At 50.8% G+C, this 16767-nt stretch overlaps 7 protein-coding genes across 7 annotated transcripts; 2 read left to right on the top strand and 5 right to left on the bottom strand.

The window, feature by feature from the left end:
* Positions 1–46: 46 nt before the first annotated feature.
* Positions 47–1615, bottom strand: BCR38DRAFT_356128 (MFS transporter; the record flags this gene model as incomplete). Its single annotated transcript, XM_040857004.1, has 4 exons — positions 47–801; positions 854–1050; positions 1106–1381; positions 1434–1615. Coding segments are annotated over 4 exons (1410 nt in total), but the record flags the coding sequence as incomplete, so codon positions are not given.
* Positions 1616–2400: 785 nt separating this feature from the next.
* BCR38DRAFT_469590 (SDA1-domain-containing protein) lies at positions 2401–5432 on the bottom strand. Its single transcript, XM_040862812.1, has 7 exons — positions 5085–5432; positions 4956–5020; positions 4541–4899; positions 4311–4395; positions 4028–4260; positions 3576–3871; positions 2401–3510 (listed from the first exon to the last, which is right to left on the bottom strand). The coding sequence occupies exons 1-7, from the start codon at positions 5349–5351 to the stop codon at positions 2602–2604; spliced, it is 2214 nt and encodes a 737-aa protein (XP_040710015.1). The 5' UTR covers positions 5352–5432; the 3' UTR covers positions 2401–2601.
* A 131-nt stretch (positions 5433–5563) lies between these two features.
* BCR38DRAFT_402848 (putative lipase/esterase family protein) lies at positions 5564–7099 on the top strand. Its single transcript, XM_040857779.1, has 3 exons — positions 5564–6477; positions 6530–6860; positions 6913–7099. Exons 1-3 carry the CDS (start codon positions 5869–5871, stop codon positions 7014–7016), a joined length of 1044 nt encoding a protein of 347 aa, XP_040710014.1. The 5' UTR covers positions 5564–5868; the 3' UTR covers positions 7017–7099.
* Positions 7100–7321: 222 nt separating this feature from the next.
* BCR38DRAFT_356106 (uncharacterized protein) lies at positions 7322–9269 on the bottom strand (the record flags this gene model as incomplete). Its single annotated transcript, XM_040857003.1, has 2 exons — positions 7322–7884; positions 8009–9269. The coding sequence occupies 2 exons, from the start codon at positions 9267–9269 to the stop codon at positions 7322–7324; spliced, it is 1824 nt and encodes a 607-aa protein (XP_040710013.1).
* A 2067-nt stretch (positions 9270–11336) lies between these two features.
* BCR38DRAFT_490821 (cutinase) lies at positions 11337–12086 on the top strand (the record flags this gene model as incomplete). Its single annotated transcript, XM_040864573.1, has 3 exons — positions 11337–11647; positions 11704–11861; positions 11917–12086. The coding sequence occupies 3 exons, from the start codon at positions 11337–11339 to the stop codon at positions 12084–12086; spliced, it is 639 nt and encodes a 212-aa protein (XP_040710012.1).
* A 1151-nt stretch (positions 12087–13237) lies between these two features.
* Positions 13238–14750, bottom strand: BCR38DRAFT_414678 (pyridoxal phosphate-dependent transferase; the record flags this gene model as incomplete). Its single annotated transcript, XM_040858958.1, has 2 exons — positions 13238–14263; positions 14409–14750. The coding sequence occupies 2 exons, from the start codon at positions 14748–14750 to the stop codon at positions 13238–13240; spliced, it is 1368 nt and encodes a 455-aa protein (XP_040710011.1).
* A 1159-nt stretch (positions 14751–15909) lies between these two features.
* Positions 15910–16371, bottom strand: BCR38DRAFT_414677 (uncharacterized protein; the record flags this gene model as incomplete). Its single annotated transcript, XM_040858957.1, has 1 exon — positions 15910–16371. One exon carries the CDS (start codon positions 16369–16371, stop codon positions 15910–15912), a length of 462 nt encoding a protein of 153 aa, XP_040710010.1.
* Between the last annotated feature and the right edge of the window lie 396 nt (positions 16372–16767).

The following is a 16767-nucleotide window of genomic DNA, read 5'->3' as shown; positions in this document are numbered from 1 at the left end:
TCTCCTTCACAGCCGCCTTCTCCTCCCCCAACCGACTCGCAGTCTGGACCTCAATAGCTTCAAGCTTCTCGTTCTCGCGTAACAAAAAGACACGCAACAGGATCGTAGCAGCAACGCAAGCAAGGCAAAAACACGCATTCGCAATCATAGCCGCAAGATATCGCGGCCCGTCGGTCGAAGGATACATGTACGGACTGTAGATCTGGGCGAAGTTCCCCACCGTATTCACAAACGCAATAGCCGCGGCCCTTTTCTCAATAGGTCTCGGAAGCGTGCTCGAAATCCACGCCAACGCGACATTGTAGCTTCCGTACACCCCCGCCAGCATGAGAAAAAGAGAAAGATACCGTGCAGCGAAGTTTACCGTAGCGGCTGCAATGATGTACCCCACCATTCCGAGGAGAATGGGTACCACGATATGGACGCAGCGCTCGCCGACGCGGTCCGAGTTGTGGGATACAGCTAGAGCGACCAACGTGGCGAAGACGTAGGGGGGCGCTACGAGTAAAAGCGAGGCGACTTTGTTGTATCCAAGTGTGGATACGAGAGTCGGGATGAATTGCGTTACTGCTCCTGCGGAGGTTTTGGTGATGATTATTAGGGCTAGGATCCAGACTTTGTAGTCTAGAAAGGCCATTTTCATCCCGCTCATCATGGAACCGCGCTCAGTGTCGTTGCTACCTGAGTCGTCCTGTAGTCTACGCGTGGCGATGGCTCGCTCTTCGTTGGAGAGGAACTTGGTTGTGTGGGGGAAATCGGGTAGGATTACCAGGGAGAGCGCGGCGACGAAGACTGTAACGGCTGGAAATTTTGATGTTAGTTCTGGAACGTGACGAGGGACTGTAGTGCCTACCCGCTTCAATGATGAAAAGCCAACGCCACGATGGGAGACCTCTGACGCCATCAAGGCCGTATTGCACTCCAGCGCCAACCAATCCACCGAAGCCGCCAGACAGGAGAGACCCAGCGTACAAGATCGAAGTGCGAAGAGCCAGTTCCTTGCGCGTGTACCAAGAAGATAGCAGGAACAGCGCCCCTGGGAAGTAGGGGCTATGTATAATCAACAAGCCGTATTCACCTTCTTTTCGCTGAAAAGGAGACTTACGCTTCGACAAGACCAAGAAAGAAGCGAACAGCAACCAGTCCCGCATAATTATGCACCGTCGCAGTTAGACCGGACACAACCCCCCAGATAATCATGCACCCTGATAAATACAAAGAGGGTCGAACTCGGGTAATGATCATGTTAGAGGGAATCTGCAGAGCGATATACCCTGCGAATAGGACGCTGATGGCGGTATTGAACTCTGTTCCTTTCAGGCTTAAGCTCTTCTCAATTCCTTGCACACGTGCGTTTGCCAGTGCGTTTCGATCCAGGTAGCTTCATGATTATGTCAGTATTGAGTGGACCGCAGTTCAAGAGAGATACGAACTTTAGTACAATCATCGCAAACAGGAGAGGCATAAGCCGGATATCGATCTTGCGCACGAGTTTCTTCTCTTTGGCTGCATACTCTCTGGCATTGAGCAAGTCTAGAGCTTCGTATTGTTCCTGGAAGCCTGAAGTCCCATGGCTTCCCCTGTAGACTTGTGGGTGTGTTGCTGTGACTGCCATTATTTGTGACTAGAATCTAATGATCGCTATAGGTCGGATGGCTAAGAAAAAGGTTTCGGGCAACATATTATGAGGTGACGGAGAGAAACACTACCTCTTCCAAAACAGCTATGTAGCGGGGGTCAGATCATGTGCCGTCTTGAGGGCCCCGGATGTATATTCAATTCCGAGACAGTGTTGGCTCATAATATCTACCATAAGCTGGACGACGGGCTTCTCTCCGACTATGAACTCGAACCCCGCTTTGAAATGGTGCTTACTTTAAGCATAGTCTGACAATAGTACTTCACCGCTGTGCAGCCCTATCCGACATGTCAGTCGTAAAAGCAATGAGAGTCGGTCAAGCATCATGCCGAGGACTGCCGAGAAATGTCAATACGATGCAAGCCTTCTTGTTCAACGTCAGCCATTTGCAATGAATACTTCAAGCTGGGAGACGCTACTATAGCACCAAACCACCTCTCATGCTTTGAGTACAGCTGGATTTTCCCTGTAAAAGCCAATCTAACAAGTAGTTTCTTGGTAATGAAATACTGAGCTTTGGACTCCCACATTTCTCAATGGGAGTCCTCGGTCACCTTGTAAACCCCATGGGGAAATACCCTGTGTGGAGATGCTGTGGGGGTGCATGAGGGGTGAACTAGGTAGTAGCCTCGGTCATGATGTCAACTGGATTTCATTCGGCGCAGTCTTTGGGCACCAGTGTAAAACGGAAGCGAAAAAAGCTGGCCAACGAGACGTTCGGGGGAAAAAATTGAAGACAAACAAGAAAAGAAGATGAATTGGTCGGTTTTGAAGTCGAGCTGAGTTTCACAAGCGTCGAAGTATAAGAAGATTCGCATGCACCGAGATCTACGCGAAGTGTCAATTGGTCAATCTCATGAATCCAAACATTCCGAGCTATTCTTTGGCATCATGAAATTCGCTGCGCTTCGAAACCTCTTGTAACGGTATCTATTGAACTTTTCCAGGTCGACCCAGATCCTCTACTTCGCAACACCATTACGTCTCCTACCGCCCGACTTACTCCTACTAATATGATTATGTAGCACCTTCCGCGTATCCACAAGACTTCTCTTCTGCTTCGACTTGGCCTTGCCTAGCGTCATCAAGAAATTCTTCTTGCGTGCCTTCTCTTTGTTCGTCGTCGACTTGCCCTCAGCTTCCTTCTTGGATTTCCTGATGGCTTGTGTTGACTTGTGCTCCTCTCGTCCCGGCTTGCCGTCTTTGGCCATGGCTACCCGCTCTTCCTTGGTACTCTTGCGTAACTTCGCTGGTGCCTCAATCTGCTCGGCTGTCAAGCCTTCGTCGGTGTGCCGTGATTCATCCTGCTTCTTGCGGTTGCGGTTTCCCATCGCCTTGTCGATGCTTGCATCGATACGCAGCTCATGAAGCTTGGCCAGATCGGCAGGGGTGAGAATCTGAGTGGTTGCAAGCAACGAGAGTGCCTTGAGCTCTTCTTCTGCGTTTTCCGTGCTGTCGTCTCCGTTCAGGTTTTCGGAGCCGCGTCTCTGCTTCTTAGCGACCGGTTCAGCTTCGTCTTCTGAATCGCTGACCCTGATCCACTCGCCGGAGTCGCTGCTTTCAATTGATGCAACCTCCCAGCCATCAGAGTCCTCCTCATCATCTTCCACGTCGCCATCTTCTCCGTCTTCTGGCAACCCCTTTTCTGCCCGCTTTCGTTTTCTCTCGTCTTCTTTCCATTTCGCCAAAAGCTCCAAGCCCTCGATCCCGCCAACTTGCTCCTCTCCAAACTTCTGCTGCCTCTGTTCTCCGGTCTTCAAATTCATCGTTGCCTGCTTGCCACGATCCCTCTTGGCTAGTAGCTCTGCTGCTTGCTCCCGGTAAAGTGAAAGTAGACCCTTTGCGGCCATAGCTGTTCCCTTATCCTTGCTCTATTACGGCAATGTATCAGCGGCTAGTACCTCACAATAGCGCGGGGAAGCGGGGTCAAGCATACCTTGCGATATTGTACCAAATCCTGAAGTAGTGTATCAGTCATCGCCAGTGGTTGTCGCGCACACGTTTCTCTTATAGCATTCAAGCCAGCAGCTGCCACTTCGGGGGCAGACGCCTCGGATACGAACTCGTTGGCAATCTTGACGATCAGTGGCTCCAAAACATCCGGCGGCACAAGGTTGTGTGTCGCTTGTGCCAGCGAGGCCATGAATGATGTCACGGACTCTTGCCTAGGCGTAAGATATTTTGTGAACCAGGGATACAGCGCAATGACGGTCAACTTATGCAAACCGACCACTAAAGCAACATATGTTAGTGAAGGCTCAGGAAGCTCAAAGATATCCGAGTAATTTGTGTTTTCATGGTCTTGGGGCAATGTACCGCCCAACAGACGAGGTTGGACGTCATTTGGTCCTATAATCGACTGGGAATGGGACTTGTGGAGTTACGTACAGCGAGTTACCAGCTGCAGAATCAATAGCCTAGTCTCAAGCGTGAGCTTTGCTTTGGAGTTCAGAAGATGTTTCTGGAACAAGTTCTCGGCGAAGCCTTGAGGATCGTGTAACAAATGCAGAGCACTAAAATTGAGCGGATGCGGCGCATTCTTCTTGCGTTCTTGGCGCTTAACTTTGTCGACAGCTTTGTCGAGAGCCTTAGCCTTCTTTTTGCTCTTCTTGTTGATACCTCTACAAAGGCGAGTAAGCACTATCAGATCCGTCAGGTCCGAGGCACTTACATTTGATGTTTGACTTTCCTGACGTCGATATTGTCCTCGTCACTGCTGTCGTCTGCTATTTCCTCGCGCTCCTTGTCGCCTCCCACTGCAGCAAGTCAAGTCAGTAAATTGAGACAACGAGTGAGGAGGGAACTCCGAGCCCAGATGACTCTAGACGGCTGGCTCGACTGGGTGGATTACACGCCATGCTCGACTGCAGCAGTGGGCAATGAGTTTAGGATGTCACTTACGGAAGAATCTGACACCACCACCTACCACCTTTTCGTTATCTGCTAGACAAGCCTCTTTCATGATATCGACAGGCTTGGTATCAGTCCATAACTGCCGCTTCCACATCTCACGAGTTATTTTGACAGCCCAGACCGCCTTAGGCGACGAGCGATCCGACGCAACCAGGTTGTAGAGCACTTGTTGCATTGTGCGGTTGAGTTTGTGATTGGTGGCTTTCGTGTTGGCATTGCGCAGATCGCTCAAAATCTTGCTATACAATAGCGCTCGCAGGGTCTTCGAAGGCGTCGAAACGAGGATCGGGAACAGCGTGGTCAGGAGGTAGCTTGAATCGATCAACTCCTTGCGCCGTAACAGTACACTTTTGCTATAGGTTAGCAAGGTCGACGGAAAGAATACCACGACATATGCACGAACAGACTGCTGACTATCTTCTCACGCAATTCCGTTTCGAGAACGGCATGATGCCTTGTCAGGATTTCCTGGACGCGATAAACGTTAGCAACGGTTGGTAGAGGGGCTCCTGAACGCTGCTGTTCGTCTTACACGTAGGTCATTCGCAAAACCGGACGTAGCTTCGGGGTAGCAGTCAGAAACGTGCGCTATCAGGTCGATTTGTTCTCGGAAGCTGATGAGGGAGTTGGAGTCGCTGCCAATGGGCGAATCAAGAAATTGATCTCGCGACGATTCGTACTGTCCCCAGTGGGTCTCGAATTCCTTCTCGTAGGATCTTGGGTCCCCCCTGATCTTGTACTGCAGACTGGCCAAGTTAGCCTCGGTCTTCTCGAGCGCTGTGACCTTGCGTTTGCCCATCTTGTCGGTGGATGCTGGGATCCAATGTCACGAAGTTGAGTCGTTCTATTTCCACCTCTACGCCCGTAGTCGAACTTTTTTTTCGGCAAGGTTGGAAATTTTGGTGTTATCGGGCTTATCGCCGTTGCCAAGATATGCGGGGAGGTGGGGCGGTAGCTCATGTGGGTCAAATCAAGGGACCCCAGTCAACTCCTAACGCATTCCTGGAATGGATCATGTTGCTCCTTCCAACTCCAACGAAAATAGTAGGAACCTCCAGCAGAGACTCTATTAGACAGGATGTCAACAATCCACTGAGAAATTTTGCTCCTTAATATGACTTGCTACACCAGCTCCAGGTGGGCTGACAGTCTTTCGCGGGACCAAACTACCCGGCGTCATCACAAGTGTGACGGAAGCCTCATGAGTAGGGTGCAATTTCAGCCCGCTCTCAGTTCTGAAACCTACTAGCAAGCAAGGAAGGCTTCCTTTCACAATCTCATTTCAACAATATAACGATATTTCTCTTCAAGTCACGATGGTTCTGGGGGTTTTGAGAGGTTTGCAGAGTTGGTTCCGGCCTGCGATAGAGGCACTAACAATATTGAACCTACCATGGGAATACCGTTGGCGACTGCTTGCCTTCCAGCCCCTGACTCTCATAGCATACTCTATCATCTCACTGCCTTGGGCCTTCTCGCGTCCCTGGAAGGTGGAATGGCTGAAGATAGCTCCCGGGCGTACGCTCCGTGTGTTGGTCTTCGATGACCCATCCCAACGCCCCGCGAACCAAGGGAGGTTTCGCCCGCTGCACCTTTATATACATCAGGGTGCTTTCATCGGTGGCGTTCCCGAAGATGGTGCGTTGTTCTGTGTAAAATTGGCAAAGGAAACTGGCGCCGTGGTCATTTCGACATCATATCGCTACGCTCCTGCACACCACTTCCCAGCCGCCATTGACGATATCGATGTTGTCGTCAAGTATATCCAGATGCATGCAAGAGAGAGATGGGGTGCCGACCCTGAGCTCATGACGACTAGTGGTGCTTCCGCTGGTGGCAACCTGGCACTTGCTCTTTCGCAACAACCGAGCTGTCATCCGCCCGCTAAGACGGCTATTAAAGGCACCGTGACGTTTTATGGCGCAGTATGTCCCTTCCAGTGCTCGACATGTGATACCAACTGATAGAACCTCATAGATAGATCTCAGACTACCACCCCAGGATAAGCCCAAACCAGCAACTCTCCCAAAGAAGGACCCCTTCCAGTTCCTATTGCCGCTATATGATTCATATGCAGCACCGGTACGGGCAGAAAACATGGAAAATCCGCGAATGAGTCCCGCGATAGCATCAGCTAACACTCTACCGGCGAACATGTTGCTCGTCGTTGCTGGCATCGACATCCTAGTCCACGAAAACCTCACATTCGTGGAACGGATCAAAGGAGAAATTGCCCGAGATCCGAAACATGCGGGGCGACGAGTTGAAGCCCTGTACATCGAGAACGCATTTCATGGATACCTAAGCTGTAAGAAGCATATAAATCGTTGTCATTATCTTATGCGTGACTAACTGAGCAGTGCCTGCATCGGTTACTTCCCAGGCATTGAAGGACATGGCATTCAATGGAGGCATTGATTTCATCAAGGATGTGCATAGAAAGTTTGGCTGGAGTGATAACTGATATCCAGATATGTCAGCTATTTGCCAGCATCCTAGTTAGTGTAGACGTGGCTGACTCCCCCTTGAATATTTTACCCTGTCAGCACAATATGTGCCTTTTTCATGGTATAACTGTGATCAGGCGCCACCCTGAACACTTCGGGCCACTTTGAGAGCCTGTCTCATAACATAGGAGTCAAATATAGAAACACACGTGTATACTAGCATAAATCATAAGTGTGCGTTTGGCAATGTATGTAGATGCTACTTCAAGCCATCCCAAGCTTTGCATATATATGAAACGTTTCACTTGCCTCACCTGTCCATTCAAGCTTTGGCAGCCGCCAAAATAACCTCTGAAGCCTTCTCACTAATCATGAAAGTCGGACAAACCGGAAATGCCCCCGGTACCTTGGGAAAAGCCGAGGCATCCACAACCCTCAGATTCTTCACTCCCCGAACCCTAAACTCCGAGTCTAGCACTGCCATCTCATCATCAGCAGCCCCAATAGCACACGTACTAGTCGCATGATGACTATGCGCCTGCAACTTCAGCGTTTCCTTAATGGCGGCATCGGAGCAATCCTGGTTCTTCCCTGGACATGGGTGCAGCTCATCGAAGGGGCCAATGGGCGCCGTCACGCTCTGAAACGCCTTGCGGAATGTCTTGACGGCATCCAGCATCTCGGTGAGATCCTTGTCTTCCCCGGTCTCGAAGAACTTGAGGTTGATGTCGGGGGTGTCTCGCGGGTCGGCGCTCTTGAGGTGCACATAACCCGCCTGGCTCCTTGGGTTCATGTGCACAAAGGGGCATTCCCACTCGGTCGGGCCGTATTCGTGGGGGAAGCCGGGCCAGAAGCCCTCAAAGGAGAGGGGACCGCACCAGGCGTCTGGAGTAAACGTGTTGGTCAGTTATGCACTTGGATTATTTGAGGCGGGGTAGCCCCTTTTCAAAAATAACAAGGGCCCCTAGCGAAATAGGAGAATATTCATCATCTTGGGGAGGTGACCTACGTATGTTACGGTGCTTGGGAGCCGTTGGAGTCTTGAGGAATACTGAAACGGATGTCATGGATAGTCCAGTCAGCGGCTTGTCAGCCAGCCCCAGAACATAGCCTTCGTAGTTGTCCGCAAGGTTCTCGCCGACTCCGGGGAGGTCTTTGACGACAGGGATGTTGAACTTCTTGAGTTCAGCAGCAGGGCCAATGCCGCTCAATTTGAGGATCTGCGGCGAGTTGAATGCTCCGCCAGCGATGATGACCTCCTTCTTTGCGAAGACCTGCCCGACGGGTCCCTTGGCACTTGCCTTGTAGCGCGGATCTCCGCTATACAAGGATTTGCCTTTGAGGTATTCGACGCCGATTGCTTTCGGCTCCGCAGTGCCCTTGCTGAAGAGAATCTTGGTTGCCAATGACTCAAGCTGGATAGTCAGGGGATATTTGGCTGCGTCAGCCAGAGTAGCCTTCAAATAACTATTAGTTCCTGATCGGAGGCCCTGGCTCGTTGCGTGAATTGCCATGCCGTTGACACCTGTGTCTTGGTCCCTGTTGGGGTCCGGTGCGTTCACATCCTTCTTAGCCAGTTCTGGAAGCTGGGACGGGTCACCGCCAGTGGCGTTAACGATCTTTTTCATTATGGTTGTGACGTCCACGTCTTCGGTGGCCCAGTCTGTTCCGGCGAGGATCGTGCTAACCCATCCATCGAAACCATGTCCCGGCGCCCCTGGCTCAAGATATTCGTTCTTCTCCAATTTGACGAAGTGCTTTCTCATGTTCTCTGCTTTCCAAGATTTATCGCCAGTCAATTTGGCAATATCATTCCAGTCGTCATCTGAAGGAAGTGAACACACGCCTCCATTGTGCATGGCGCAACCGCCAAGTGTCCCTGTTCGAGGATACCAGATGCCGAGCTGCTCAGCGCCAGCCGGAGGGTCAAGACCAGTGTAAAATGAACCGTCCTTTTGGCGCCAAACCATGTGTTCATACTTCAGCTCACGCTCCGGATCGTCGGAATGCTTTGTCCAAAAGTCCCAACGCGTCGTTTCGTCGCTTGCTGCGGGGTTGAAATTGGCGATCTGTGAGATGTTGGGGTTGTTTGCTTGGTCGTCTCCGGCTTCAAGCAACAAAACCGAGTGACCAGCTCGAGCCAGGTTGGCGGCGAGGGGTGCTCCTCCAGGACCAGAACCAACCACAACATAGTCGTAGCTAGTGGTCGAGTTCTGCGCTGCTACTCCTGTAGCAGTCAGCAGGAATGATACGAAGGCGTGTCGAAGCATTGTATTTCCTCGCCCTGCCAGTGGATGGATTTTCTGTGAATGTAGTATCGATTCGAGCCCAAGGACGTCTGGCTTGAAGTCTTTGTGGCTCTTTATTCCACTGGGTCGCCGCATTTTTCCCTGTCAAAGGCAAAGAGACCTTCGGAACGACTCCAGCCATCGTCGATATTCCCCCGCAGGGCGTAAGCCGCAGAACGAATTATTCGCTTGGGGAATGTTACATTCCAAGATATAAGCGATTCCCGCCAATATGGATATGTTCAATATTGATAGCTTAGCCCAATTTCTCGGGGCTAAAATGCCTGCAGGATACACGGTGGCCGCATCACCAAGGCAGTCAGGCAGATCTCGGGCGTTCTCCAACATATTAAACTAGGGGAAAATGAGCAGCTTCACATCAGCAACGGTCTAAGATACGCCGCACCATTACGTTGGGAAAACAGACGCGAAGGCAGCTTGCTCTTCCACGCAGACGTTGATGGTGATGTACATGACAAGGCTAGGCTATCCAGACCTGTGCTACCGAAAATGATAGAAAGCTTAGCCAGGTCCAGAAGGTGTTGTGAGTTGCAGCGAACTGTTGCTGGCTTCAGGTAATGCTCTGGGACACCCACTCTTGGCCAGTCAGTTGCCAACTTAAAGGGCTTCTCGGTCCAAAGCCTTCTTCTATAATGCCAGATGGGCGTTACAGTGAGATTCCTCAGCCAGTGCTCCTAGTTTATCATTTGCGGTTGAAAGAAGGAACTGACTCGGACGCAAACCAGGAAATTGGTGGCAAGCCCAGCTTCAACCGCGCTATGGGTCTATAGGATAGACTTCCCATCTCCCGGGTAATAAAGTCAATGAGGGTAAGCGGAGATGCAGGATGCAACAACACTTTGGGCACACTCTAAGCGTTTACGGTGCCTGCATACCCGAGGCTGCAACGTCAAGGGAGATGACGGCGGTAATGATACATCTCAATCGTCCGGATACACTTCGCCCCTGGATTTCTTAGCGAATCAACGAGGTGCTCGTAATTTTCCGGATGTAAGCAGCAGTGCAGACGCAATACCAGACGACTAAACGAACGTCATATATTTGCCGAAATACTGATCAGGAAGGGAAGTAGTTGCCTTCAGCCTCAGGCCGAGGTTTATGGGTCGTTTCCAGGGTGTCTTTCCCTTCGCCGCCATGTGTGTGTATTCGTGAGGTCCGAGTCAGCACTGCCTGAAAATTCTACGTCATACTTTTTCGTATTGGGGTTCGTATTGGGGTTCGTATTACTGTAACTTTCTTTAGTCGAAGACTTCATCTTGTCGTTGCGCTTTAAACTCAACCCTCTCTCCGAACCATTAGACTGCCCTAGGCAATCTCCCCCAATCAAGACGAGCATGGCAAAAAGAATTACTCTTTATGGTCTATGATGCGATCCGTCGTACAGATGAAGATTTGAGAGACTCGTCCGAAAGAAATTCAGACTGAACTTCCGAGCTTTTCGTCCCGACTTCAAGATCATGGCAGCATGCTGAAAATCCTTGGCGGTTCCAGTGCGTTTCGAAGAGGCTGTGACTTACTAGGGATCCCTTCTCACAACACCCAATCGTGTCTCCGATCTTCCGATCCGTCTAAACTTGCTTTAGAGCTTCGAAAGCACATCCTTGGGTCTTGAGCACGATTTCGTATGCGACTAACCTGGCGGTGCGGTGCGGTGCGGTCAAGTCCTACACATTTTCAAATCTTTGGTCTCGATTATTAATGCATTCAAGGGCCTCGGCGTATCGCACCACCAAGCCACCACTGATATTTCCTTTTAGGGTCACTGTCGCGGGTTTAAGTGGGGAGTTTCTTCCTTCGTCAAGAAGTTCCTAGAATACGCAGGGTTTTCGTCTTGAACGTCATTCGAGGAACCTCTTGATTGCATAGATGTCAATGAAAGTTCTGGTAGGCTTGGGAAAAGTTGGCCAACGTATATATATTTTACTCATCTCAACCATATTACCCCATTATACCAACCGCTACGAGCAGCATCTCTATCAAACTGTGTTTTCCTTCTACTTCCTCTTCTTCTCGCTTTAGTTGAACACCATGATCAGTCTTAACGCAGGATTCCTATTTGCCCTGGTTGGCAGTGCCATCGGATCTCCAGTCGAAGTACGGCAGCAAAGTCTCGCCAGCTCTATCCAGAATGACTTGCAGGTTAAAGACTGCAAGGGAATGACAGTAATCTTCGCCAGAGGAACAACAGAGTCTGGAAATGTTGGAACACTCGCCGGTCCCCCTTTCTTCCAGGCACTGTCGAAAATGGTTGGTGGTGACCTAGCCGTCCAAGGCGTTGACTATCCGGCCGATATACCAGGCTTCCTCGCGGGGGGTGATGCCAACGGAAGCAAGTTGATGTATGCGAAGTCACCATCTTAGATGATGAGACCCACGAGAGCTAATGTACACCCAGGGCTCAACTCGTCCAGCAAGCCATGCAAGATTGCCCCAACACAAAAGTTGTCATGGCTGGTTACTCCCAAGGCGGGCAGCTTGTACACAACGCCGCACAGCAGCTTCCAACCGCCACAGCCCAGAAAGTTTCATCGGCTGTCATCTTTGGAGATCCAAGTATGCCGCACCACTTACAACCCTTCAAACCGCGTTACTGACATGTACATCACAGACAACGGCGATGCTGTCAAGGGTGTCTCTGCGGATCAGACTAAGGTCATCTGTCATACAGGAGACAACATCTGCGACGGTGGCACTCTCATCCTGACACCTCACTTGACCTATGGCTCCGATGCAAACGAAGCAGCAGCGTTCGCTGCGACAACTGCTGGAATGGCATAGATCGTTCAACACCTTCTATGTGCCGGTTGTCTTCTTTCTACCATTTTCTTTTCTTCCGTCATTTTTCAACTTTGTGCAGCAAGGCCCTCGCATGTTCTAGGAAAAGGGGGGCTAGGAAGAATTTACGAGATACCATACAGATAGCTTGTCGTTTATATTCTCAATTTACATCAATTTTCCTTGACCTGTCCCTTACACAGAAAATATGTTTTCTTTGGCCAGCGATTGAGTTGCGACCCTGGCTCTCCGAAACATGATTCACTACACAATCCAAAGTGCTTTCACTTCGTGATTGTTTTCGGTATAAAGGAGAAATTCACCAAGAGCCGGGGATACTATGGGGAGAGTCTCGAGTAATTACTTCTGCCATAAATGAACAGCTCCCAATGCGTTCGTTTAGCAGCCCCCATCTCCCTCTCAATACGCGACTCCCACACTGAAACCCAACAGTTCCTAATCAGGAACCCACGAAACCCGTGATTCCTCGTTCCTGAGTCAATCATCCTCGAACAACGTACTGACATCGACACATCGAAGTCTCACAAAACACTATGTCCCACTCCTACATCAAACTCCGGCCTTGCGGTCACTCCGCCCGAGGCTACTGTACGCGGGATCATTAATAATCATCCACAATTCTAAGCAGCGCCGACACGGCGGTCGAGTTCACAACGCGGCTAGAAGACGTGGACGGCCCATGTCTGGCCAAGGCCCGCAAATTCCAAGAGAAGGGGCGCGGTTGGACGACCTACGTCTGCGGCATTAGATCGGGTCGTGTACTAGGAGGGTGGGGGGACGCAGAAGTGTTTGCATGTGAGCTACAAGGATTGCACGCCGAAGGCGGGGCGTGCTTGAGGAGGTTGATTGCTTGATTGATGGATTGGAGGGTAGATAAAGTAGGTAGACGGTGTTGGCCGGTAGTACAATCTGTTCACGAAAAGGTGCTAGTTATAAATGTAGCCAAAACACAAAAGTCCAAGGCGATACCAATGACCCAGAGCAGTTTTTCATGCATTGTGGTATATTGAAATGAACATTCGACAATTCGCCCTCGCTAAACATGATGCGAATCCACCAAGTTCTGAACGCATTCAACGCCAGTGCCATGCGAGTGCCCCGCAAGTGCCCCCTGTTCATGCTTAGACCCAGTACTATAGAGTTGATGCGATAGCTTCCTCCAATATGCTACAGCCGCTTTCTATTTCTTCAACGCTGATAGTCAACGGAGGGACGAACCTCAAGGTATTAGTACCGCAAGTGATGACTAACAGTCCTCTCTCACGAGCGGCCTTGACAATAGGGGTGGGGTCTTGGGTCAACTGCAGACCAAGAATCAGACCTCGGCCGCGAACCTCTTTGATCAGGTCGGGGAAACGCTGGCGCATCTGATCAAACTTTTGGACCAAGATACTGGACTTCTCGACGACCTCCTTTTGCAGTGCAGGATCTGCTAGTCGGGACACGACGTAATGTGCAAGTCGAGAGGCCATGGGGTTGCCACCGAAGGTCGTGCCGTGGTCACCAATTTTGATCTTTTGACTGACATGGCCATTCACTATCGTCGCGCCAATGGGGAAACCGTTACCAAGTGCTTTGGCGGTGGTGATGATGTCTGGATGTGCCTCCTTTGGCAGATGACCGTGAGCCCAGAGCGTTCCCGTGCGGGCCATGCCACACTGGATCTCATCGTACGTGAGAACGGCACCGACTTCGCGGCAGCGCTTGGCTAGCGCAATCAAGAAGTCATCGCTAGCAACATTCACACCACCCTCGCCTTGGATCGGTTCAACGATGACACCACAAGTCTTCTCGTTAACGAGCTCGTTGATCGCAGCAATATCATTGTATGTTCCGTATTTGAAGCCCGGCAGCATCGGCGAGAACGGATCTTGGTATTTGGGGTTCGGCGTTGCAGACAGACTCCCCATAGTGCGACCATGGAAAGAGTTGTGGAAAGAGACGAACTCGTATTTGGTTCCAGAAGGCTCAAGCACCTTGCTGACCTTGCGGGAGAACTTGATGGCGGCTTCGTTGGCTTCCGAGCCGGAGTTGCAAACAAAAACGGTCGCGGCATCGTGCATTGCCCCTGACTCAAGAGTCTTCTCGACGAGCAATTGCGAAAGGGCTCCGGTCCAGGGGTTGTAGTACAGGTTCGAGGCGTGCCATAATGTCTTGGCCTGAGATGGGTCAGTACAGTTCACCTTTCGGAGCTCCGAAGGCTCTCGTAAATTGCTACCGAGTACACTTTTCCATAATGAGACCAAGTAGGATCAATTGGCTCAACGTGTACACCACAGCGTGTAGGGAAATCGTTCGACTAACCTGATCGGCAAGCACCTTCGTCAACCCCGGATCGCAATGCCCCAGTCCATTGACAGCAACCCCTGACGTGAAATCCAAGTACTTGCGATTCTCCAAATCCCACAAGTACGAGCCCTCACCCCTAACGAACACAGGAGGCGGCCGGGCGTACGTAGCCAGCATGTATTTCGCGTGCTCTTTCACCATAGCGGCGCTCGGAGAGTCATCTGCCGGGTCCGGGTTCGGGAGCGCCGCGATGGTCGATTGCCCATGTTGGGCGAGGCTCGACGTCGCTGTCGCTTGTGATGACAGGCTTCGGGCGCTGGTCGCTGCTAGGCGCCGCGCTGAGAGTCGGAAAGCCATTGAGGGATATTGGGGACGGCGGTGACAGGGTGCGCAATGAACTATGGGGATTGCGAGAGTAGGCAAACTTCTTTACGATGGGATGCGCGCGGCATAAAATGACTCCACGGGTTGCATTATCGATAAGAGGTCAACGTCCGACATCGGCATTTTTATGTTGACTCGAGTGGACTCAAATGTCAAGTAAACCCTCATCCTTTCTCATCACATGCCAATATGCAATGTGCGGTATTTGAAAATCAGATCCAAGCAAGCACAGAAAATCTCAGGTTGCAATGACTGGGCGGACATCAAATTCCGAGGTATCGAAAGTCTACCGCAGGCTACATTCTCGCCATATCACCCCTGCCCCCACCATAACACTCTCCAACATCCCACCAATCACACCTGACCATCCTTTGACGAAGTGAGGAATAGGTGCCAAAATGCAATGTATCAGGTCATAAAATATGATATGCCATGCAGTTCAATCAATACTCGCCGAGTCAGCGCCATAACTTGGAAACAGTCGTTACTGATGAAATACGTGGTCTACAACAGGCCATGATCGGCATGTTAACAAGTTTGTTTTTTTTGTCTTTATTCCCTTGAGCTTATGATGACAGGAAAGGTTTTCATTACCGTTTTCGTTTCTCTTCTTCTTTTTCTTGTATGGGTCTTGCTGATTACTTGCTCCATGTTCCGGTTTTATGCTGCCCCCTGTCTGGCGGCGGTTAATACCGCGGAGTAGTTCCGAATTTGCCTCTAAGAGGGCGGAAGGTTCATAGTGAAGGCGGTCTTGAATGAACATTATAATGATTACGGCCATTTATCCGTTGTTTCCCAGGATAACATACACTGACCTCCTACTCCAAAATTAACAGTGAGTCCCAAGTACTACGAATTCCCATCCCATGCAGGAAAAGCCGGTTGCAACCCGAAATTACCACAGAATATTCTTTGTCTCTTTCACTTGGATATGCCTGGTGTGTTGGTCGGGCAGGTGGGAAAAGACCAGGATGACGCAGTCAACAGCCGCGCATAGAAGTGAGCCGACCTCCTCTCCGTTTTCTCCGCCCTCGATGGCTTCTCGGAGTCTGTTCAAGGTATGGGCCTTCTCGACTCGGGAGAAGCACCGGGCGGCGCGTGCATAGGTGTAGGCTTTCTTGATGGGCGGTTCCTATGCCGTCAACAGAGCCAAGTGCCCATACCAGACGGAAGGGACTTCGGGGACTTCAATGACCTCCTCTTCAGTGCTGCCGCTGATCCTGTGGATGGTCTCGAACGCTGCCGCAATTTCCATCACTTTAGTATGCTGTTGTTGCGTCGTCGTCCCATCATAGCCGGCGGCATGGCAGCCACCTGTGTTGCCAGCGTCGTCGCGACTAGTCACAGATTCGACATCATCGCTCTTGAGGCTTAGCAAAATGTCTCGGTGGCCGTGGGTATTGTCAGGTGTGGTTACATATTTGCAAATCGTGCCCCCGGCCGACTCGGCGTTGGAGTTAACCAGTGTTTTATTCCTGCCACGGGCCGGGGAGCTATGGTTTTGGCGCATCATAGCTGTGGGTGCGCCTGGAGACGGAGGTAGCAAAAAGTTCGCGGGGAAAAGGAACAACACCCCAAATGCCGGTTCTCCCATTGAGATGTGATGAGATTGCTTGTCGTATCTTGCCAGCGGTCATGTTGTTGGTTAGTTCTTATCAAGGCAGGTGCTGCGCAAGTGGTGACAGGAACCCATGAAGAAACCGCAATGCAAGTTGGAATGGTGTTCCGCAACTAGAGGGTCCTTCCTACCAACGGCAGCCATCATAATAATACGGCTACCTTGCTGACTTCTTAAACATTCAACATTGGGGCGTGCTCCTTCATCTAGAGTATTATCCTGGATGCTCTTGTCCATACCGCAACGTTTCCTGTGAAACTCAATGAGTTCCGATCCTGCACCATCCTCACCTCTAAAGAACCTCCCCCACTCAAGACTCGTACCGTAGCCCTCGTTTCACAACATCCTGCTGAACTTGTAAATTATGCGCCT

This window comes from Pseudomassariella vexata (assembly GCF_002105095.1).
Source record: "Pseudomassariella vexata strain CBS 129021 chromosome Unknown BCR38scaffold_24, whole genome shotgun sequence".
Taxonomy (NCBI): Eukaryota; Fungi; Ascomycota; class Sordariomycetes; order Amphisphaeriales; family Pseudomassariaceae; genus Pseudomassariella; species Pseudomassariella vexata.
The sequence above is the reverse complement of the archived record's forward strand: the minus strand, read 5'-3'. Positions and strand labels throughout refer to the sequence as shown.

Excerpts from the sequence above, each read along its gene's own strand:
- BCR38DRAFT_469590 (XM_040862812.1), bottom strand. The coding sequence starts at position 5,351 with ATGGGCAAACGCAAGGTCACAGCGCTCGAGAAGACCGAGGCTAACTTG. Across the intron at positions 4,396-4,540 it reads TGGTGGTGTCAGATTCTTCC|TGGGAGGCGACAAGGAGCGC; the intron begins GTAAGTGACATC and ends GACTTGCTGCAG. Across the intron at positions 3,511-3,575 it reads ATTTGGTACAATATCGCAAG|AGCAAGGATAAGGGAACAGC; the intron begins GTATGCTTGACC and ends TTGCCGTAATAG.
- BCR38DRAFT_402848 (XM_040857779.1), top strand. The coding sequence starts at position 5,869 with ATGGTTCTGGGGGTTTTGAGAGGTTTGCAGAGTTGGTTCCGGCCTGCG. Across the intron at positions 6,478-6,529 it reads CCGTGACGTTTTATGGCGCA|ATAGATCTCAGACTACCACC; the intron begins GTATGTCCCTTC and ends AGAACCTCATAG. Across the intron at positions 6,861-6,912 it reads ATTTCATGGATACCTAAGCT|TGCCTGCATCGGTTACTTCC; the intron begins GTAAGAAGCATA and ends CTAACTGAGCAG.